At 36.6% G+C, this 7798-nt stretch overlaps 1 protein-coding gene across 6 annotated transcripts in view; it reads right to left on the bottom strand.

Moving 5' to 3' along the window:
• ATAD2 (ATPase family, AAA domain containing 2) overlaps positions 1 to 7798 on the bottom strand; it is a 90419-nt gene that overhangs the window by 57415 nt on the left and 25206 nt on the right. For 5 of the 6 annotated variants that reach the window (XM_023517156.1, XM_023517158.1, XM_023517154.1 and 2 more), the window contains exon 2: positions 5229 to 5377. The exons of the other annotated variant lie outside the window; for it this stretch is intronic. In XM_023517156.1, coding sequence (XP_023372924.1) covers positions 5229 to 5377 — 149 coding nt within the window. The remainder of the gene's footprint in view (positions 1 to 5228; positions 5378 to 7798) is intronic. 6 annotated transcript variants of the gene reach the window in all.

Here is a 7798-nt window from a genome sequence, read left to right as displayed (position 1 = left end):
AAAAAAAAAAAAAAAAAGAACCAAATGAGGTAACACCCCAAATGGGGCTCAGCACCTGTAGCACAGTGGTCATAGCACCAGCGACATACACTGAGGCTGGGGGTTTAAACCTGACCACAGCCAACTAAAACAACAGTGACAACTGCAACAAAAGAGCCGAACATTGTGGTGGGCACCTGTAGTCCCAGCTACTTGGGAGGCTGAGGCAAGAGAATTGGAGGTTGCTATGAGCTGTGACATCATAGCACTCTACTGAGGGGGACATAGTGAGACTCTGTCTCAAATAAATAAATAAATAAATAATAGGCCCAGCGCCTGTGGCTTAAGTGGCTAAGGCGCCAGCCACACACACCTGAGCTGGCAGGTTCAAATCCAGCCTGGGCCCGCCAAACAACAATGACGGCTGCAACCAAAAAATAGCCGGGTGTGTGGCAGGCACCTGTGGTCCCAGCTACTTGGGAGGCTGAGGCAGGAGACTCGCTTGAGTCCAGGAGTTGGAGGTTGCTGTGAGCTGTGATGTTACAGCACTCTACCCAGGGTGACAGCTTGAGGCTCTGTCTCAAAAAAAACCCCAAAAACAAAAAACAAATAAATAATAAAAAACCCCAAATGGCTAACACCAAAAATATAAGAAATGCTGGTGAGAATTGAGAATCTTGAATCCCCATACATTTCTGGTAAGAATATAAAATGGTATAGCCTCTTTGTAAAACAGTTTGGCAGGTCCTCAAAAACCTAGTGCTAGTATGAATTCAACAATTCCACTTGTAAATGCCCCAAAGAATTGTGTCCACATAATTTGCACATACACATTCTCATATCATTATTTGTAATAGCCAAAAAGTGGAAATAATTCAGATGAGGAATAAATAAAACATGGTATATCTATACTATGGAATCTTATTCAACAATAAAAAGAACTAAGTGCTAATAGATATCACAATATAATGAACCTTACAAACATGACACCAAGTGAAAGATACAAAAAGCTATACAGAAGCCTGATACAAATAGACGACACACTGCATGATTCCATTTGTATGATAGATCTAAAAGAGTCAGATCCATGCAGGCAAAAAGATTAGTGCTTCCCAAGGGGAAAACAGGGAGAATTTTTTGAGGGATTGACAAAAATGTTCTGAAATTGGGATTTAATTTTGAACAAAGTACATTAAACATTAATTTTTAATTCAACTTGTTAATATGTTGTTTAGGATATTGCATCCTCATTTATAAGTGAAAATATGTTTGTAATTTCCCCTTTATAATAACATATTTTCTCCAATTTTAATATCAGGTATATCCAGATTAAGTAGAATGATTTTGAAGTATTTCTTCTTTTTCTTTTGTCTATAAGATTTGGCATGATCTGTTTTTCAAATTATCTTTTACTTTTATTTATAAATATTAGTTGTCTATTTTTTGAGACTTTGGAAAAAAAATAAGAAGTTAACTGATGACTCCATACTAAACCTCAGAGTCAAAGCATTCTATAATAGACATACCCTTATTTGACAATGTCAATGTTACTTTCTTTACATTATTATTGCTTAATATTTCGATGCAGCAATTGTCTGATTTCTTTTCTGAATGTATTTATCTGCATTCTTTATTAGGTTTTTGTTTCTTCCTTATCTTAAACATTGTTATTGTTATTAAATTTTAAGCCTTTTTAATTTTGTGAAGGCAAAAAGTAGAAACCTAATAAACACATGTGTATATATAAAAAAAAAAATAATAATAGGCTCCGCGCCTGTGGCTCAGCTAAGGTGCCAGCCACATACACCTGTGCTGGCAGGTTCAAATCCAGCCTGGGCCCACCAAACGACAGGTGCAACCAAAAAATAGCCAGGCGTTGTGGTGGGCGCCTGTAGTCCCAGGTACTTGGGAGGTGGAGGCAGGAAATCGCTTGAGCCCAGGAGTTGAAGGTTGCTGTGAACTGTGATGCCATGCACTCTACCCAGGGCGACAGCTTGAGGCGCTGTCAAAAAAAAATAAATAAATAAAAATAAATAAAAAAATAAAATAAAAATGTTCTGAAATTAGATAGTAGTGATGGTTGTGCTAAAGCTAAATGCTAAAGCTACTGAACTGCATGCTTTAAAATTATGAATTTTACAGCATATGAATTATATCTCAATAAAGCTATTATTAAGAAAAAAATAATTAAAAATATAAAAATTACAGTGGCTCACACCTGTAATCCTAGCACTCTGGGAAGCCAAGGCAGGTGGCTTGCCTGAGCTCACAGGTTCAAGACCAGCCTGAGCAAGAGCGAGACCTTGCCTCTAAAAATTAGCCAGGTGTTGTGGCAGGCACCTATAGTGCCAGCTATTCGGGAGGCTGAGGCAAGAGAATTGCTTAAGTCCACGAGTTTGAGGTTGCTGTGAGCTGTGACACCATGGCACTCTACCAACAGTAACAAGTGAGACTTTGTCTCAAAAATAAATAAGTAAATAAATATTAAATATACTTTAGGAGGAATCTAGTTAAAAATAACAAATCATTCATCTTTAACTCCAGATCAAAAAGCATCTATTTCAATACACTCCCGTAACACCTTTCTAGTATAAAGCCCAGGACAATGTTTCACAAACTTGAATAACGTACAGATCCTTTTAAAGTTAAAAACTTTATCTGTCAAGTATAGAACATAAATGTCTTAACACAATAATCAAATAAATGAGGCAAAAGCTATGTTGATTGGTTTAATGTAAGCACATCAGATTGTATAAAAAAACAACACATTGTACCCCACATATGCATAAATGTATTCATGTCTACGTGTATATGACTTAATAAAAAAAAAAGTTAAAAACTTGGAAGATTTCCGATATAAATTTTTTGTATGACTATGTAAAGCCGAATTAGATGTTAAGTTCATTTGTAAGTTTTATACAAATACAGTAAAACTATTATATAAAACCAACAAAAAATATTAACATGAGGTTGTGCTAAAAGGAAATAGACATTTGTCATATGATTGTGGTATTGATTGCTATCAGTTTCTCCTGAGTTTGACATATTATGTATTATGTTTCTTACATACTGTTTTGTATTATGATGACTTAACTCATCCCCCATTTCATATTACATCATATGGCTTTCTTTGGAAGTGTATGCATCATTTATGTATTAAGTTCAGACTCTGTTCTTATCTTGTTAACCTGAGATAACTAGAGCACTACTACTTGGTGCCAAATCAACTGTAAATACAAATGTACAGCCTGAAATTTTATTGCAATTCTGTGTTAGGTAGGAATTTACATAACTCAGAATGTTTATTTTTTCAGATCATGAAAGATAACTTAAAAATTCTTATAGAGAATTCATAGATCACTCTCTCACCCTCTCAAGAATAAAACTGAAGACTTTGTATTTCAGAAATACTGGGCTAGCTTATATTGTATTTCTCTACTCTAAAAGTTCTAAGTTTCCCTCCATTTTAACATCTCTGAAATTGGTATGTGTCTTACAATTGATGGCATGTCTTGGTTTACTGTCCATATTTTTTTTAGTATCTCATAAAACGATGTTGTGTGTTTTAATTGCTGACATTGTAGATTCCATGAAATATAGTTGTAAACACTCCCTAAATAACGGAAATAAGATGCAAAATTTGAAATATATGAAAGACTAAAAAAAACTTTTAAATCTCAGAAATTTCAAAGAGCATAATTTCACTTATCTAGAAAGTATGCTATACAAAATAAGAATCAAAATTCTATCTAAGAGTAGGAAGGTTCTATGCACTATAAATAATAATGTATTTATGAGAATTATTGCAAAACAAATTATTTCATCAAACAGATTTTACTCTAATGGAGGCTTTCCTCCATTTGTTAGGCCAACCAAAGTGGGAAAATTGAGGGTTTTGAGCTAATTGAACTTAAATTTAAATATGCCCTGAATCAAAGTTCCATGAGATTAGTTACCCAAACTACCTAATTCACTGAAGTTGATTCCTTGAGTAGTAAAAATGGAATTCAAGCCACCTACTTCAGGGTTCTTGAGAAATTTAAATATGTATGCATCTAGTCCCATTAGACTAGAAAGAAAACAGACAAAAAAGTACATGCTCTGCCTTCTTTGTGAAGACTGCTTTTGAAACACAATACACTTAAAAGTGATGAAAAACTTTACCAGTAAGCAGAAAGAAACAGAACTACTGGGCAGTGCCTGTGGCTTAGTGGGTACGGTGCTGGGTTGGAATCCTGCCCTGGACAGCTAAAACAGCTTTGGCAACTGCAACAAAAAATAGCTAGGCGTTGTGGCGGGCACCAGCTATTCGGGAGACTGAGGCAAGAGAATCGCTTAAGCTTAAGAGTTGGAGGTTGCAGTGAGCTGGGATGCCACAGCATTCTACTGAGGGCAACAGAGTGAGACTGTCTCAAAAAGAAAAGAAGGGAGGGGAGTGGATGGGAGAGGAGAGAGAAGAGAAGAGTTTTGGGCTGGGCATAGTGGTGGCTCACACCTGTAATCCCAGCATTTTAGGAGGCTAAGGCTGGTGGACTGCTTGAGCTCAAGGAGCTCAACACCATACTGAGCAAGAGCAAGACCCTGTCTCTACCAAAAAAAAATAGCCAGACACCTTATGGAAGGTGTCTGTAGTCACAGCTACTCTGGAGGCTGAGACAAGAGGATCCATAGAGCCTAACAGTTTGAGATTGCTGTGAGCAATCCACCCAGGGCAACAGAGTGAGACTCTAACTTAAAAAAACCAAGCTAAAAACAAAACAAAACTACTGTTTTGAACAAAGGCTTTATGTAGACTTTGAAGCAGAATCACATTATCAAAGCTAGTTACAGTCACAAAAAGTCTCTTCAAATATTTAAGTACTTAAAGAGAACCTATTTTGCATCGACCAACCTTGTCAGTTGTACCCACTGTTTATTTTGATAAACAAAAATAACAATAAATGTTATTTTTCAAAAAGAAAATAAAAACAAACCTAAATGTGTACAAAATCATTTTTAATTTAATAATATTTATTTATAGTAATTTCACTTCAAATAAATTATATTTTACAACCCTGGAATCTTGGTAACCGGTCAAAAATATACTTTAAAAATTAAATACAAATCCTAAATTACTGCTTCAAAACTCTCCTGCATTATTAAAGTTACAGAAGGTATAATCTTCCTGCCAAATTTGTATTTAAAAAAAACCAAATCAAACCAAAACAAAACAACTTCCTTTGGATTAGTGGTCAAGCATCTTGTATTACCTTGTAAAATGCCTGCCATTAGCATGATTCTCTGTTATTCTCATATTCTTATCAAAACTAGAATCTGCAGAATTCTGTGCATTTTTTCTCAAAGACCTTAAAGTACGTGTCCGGTGGTAGGGTTCAACTTCCTTAACTGAAGAACCATCCTTTAAGAAAAATTAAGAAAGACATCTAAGTTTCTAAGATTTTATTAAAATGTCCAATTAAACCCCTCCTAAGAGCTTCTCTGATTTTAAGTTAGTAACAATTGCTTTTTGTTCAGAATCATTTTGCATCTCCCAGAAAAAACAACAGTTAATATCTAAAATAATTATTTCATAACAAATAACAGCAATGTTTATAAAATAGCTAGTATAACATTTACTGATAGTTTTTACACATGTAGTTCATAACAAGCAGTTCATAATTATTTCATACCAAGCAGTCTAGGGAATGAAGTTTTCGAACACTGATAAAAGATTGTAACAATTCATAATAGTAGGTATACATTTAAGATTAGAAAAATTACAAACACCTAAGAAAAATAGACACAAAACATAGTCATCTAAGTCCTGGCAGCAACCTTAAAATAACTAGACTATTAAATTATAATTTTGCGTAATCCCAGCTTCTCAGGAGGTGGAATAGGAGGATTGCTTGAGTTTAGGAGTTCAAGACCAGACTGGGCAACACAGCAAGATTCTGTCTCAATAAAAAATTATGAAAAATTTTAAAAGAATACTAATTTAGAGCTGGCTGCTGAAGGTCAGTGGTTAGCAGCCTACTAAGAGAGCCTCTAATCTATTTACTATACTAAAATAAAGTTACATAGAGCTCTAAGGCTGTTTCCTGGGGAAACAGAGTGAGCCATACAGACAGGTCAGTGCTTAGCATGCTGGCCCCGCACACCAGGAGTGGCAGGTTCCAGCCTTGCCTGGGCCTGATAAACCAAGACCAAACAACAACAAAAAAAAAGAATAGTAATTTTGGCTTGGACAACAAAAAGGAGTTGTTATTACTATATACTACATTTTGTTGTTTGACCCAGATAACACAACTAAGTTTGAAAACTGTTGAGGTATGTTAATCCATTGTAAAAGCCATATAGCTCTATGTAACTTTATTTTAGTATAATAAATAGACTAGAGGCTCTCTTAGTAGCCTGCTTTATGAGCTACAGAGGTTCTGTCATCAAGTATTCAGAAGTTCATACAACGCTCTAAGATCATGTAAAAGGTATTTTTAGATTGAAATACTTTATAATTTTATGCCATACAACTCTGAAAATTGACCATTTTTGAAAAATAGGCAGTGTTTTAAAGAAAAATAAAATGGCCAGATGCAGTGGCTCATTCCTATAATCCTAGCACTTTGGGAGGGTGAGGAAGAATCCCTTGAATTCAGGAGTTAGAGACCAAACCGAGCCAGAGCATCACCCTGTCTGAACTACAAATAGAAAAATTCACTAGGCATTGTGGTAGATGCCTATAGTCCAGCTACTGAGGAGGCTAAGGCAGAAAGATTGCTTGAACCCAGGAATTTGAGCTTGCTGTGATGTAGGCTGAGACCATGGTACTCTGCCCTGGGGAAACAGAGATAGACAGATAGACAAAAAGAAAAGAAAGAGGGCGCCAACTGTGGCTCAGTGGGTGGGGCACTGGCCCCGTATACCGAGGGTGGCAGATCCAAACACCGCACCCGCCAAACTGCAACAAAAAATAGTGGGGCGCTGTGGCTGACGCCTGTAGTCTCAGCTACTCAGGACGCTGAGGCAAGAGGATCGCCTAAGCCCAAGAGTTGGAGGTTACTGTGAGCTATGATACCATGGCTGCCAAGGGCAACAAAGTGAGACTCTTGTCTCAAAAAAAAGAAACAAAAAACAAACAAACACAGAAATAATGAAAAGAAAGAAAAAAAAGGGAAAGAAAATAAAGCATTTGAATCCTCACATCCTCCCTCCTAGTCTGTTTTACTCTGTCTCTGACTTTTGTTATCTCGGGGCATTTAGTTTTGTTTTAGGCACAACATTTTAGTTGGTTCACAAGTAAAATAAAGATATTGATACCACAAGATTTGTGTAAAAATTAAGACTTCATAAAATATTAAATGATGGATATGACTTATCACCATCTTTATTAGTGTATCTATACTTAAAGGTGCTTACAAAAAGAATACCCCTCCCCCCGCCCTTTGGCTCTGCACCTGTAACTCAGCAGCTAGGGAGCCAGCCACATACACCGGAGCTGGCGGGTTTGAACCCAGCCCAGGCCTGGCAAACGATGACAATTATAACTAAAAATAGCTGGGGGTTGTGGTGGGTGCCTGTAGTCTCAGCAACTTGGGAGGCTGAGGCAAGAGAATTGCCTAAGCCCAAGAGTTGGAGGTTGCTATAAGCTGTGATGTCACAGCACTCTGAGGGCAACATAGTGAGACTCTGTCTCAAAAGAAAAAAAAAAAATTCGCCAGATGTGGTGGTAGTAAATGCCTGTAATCTCAGCTACTTGGGAATCAGAGGTAAGATGATCACTTTAGCCCAGGAGTTGAGGTTGGAGTGAACTATGATTACATGCCATTGTACTCCAACTTGG

The sequence above is a fragment of the Otolemur garnettii genome, unplaced genomic scaffold (genome assembly GCF_000181295.1).
Source record: "Otolemur garnettii isolate 467f Iridium unplaced genomic scaffold, OtoGar3 scaffold00004, whole genome shotgun sequence".
Classification (NCBI taxonomy): Eukaryota; Metazoa; Chordata; class Mammalia; order Primates; family Galagidae; genus Otolemur; species Otolemur garnettii.
The sequence above is the reverse complement of the archived record's forward strand: the minus strand, read 5'-3'. Positions and strand labels throughout refer to the sequence as shown.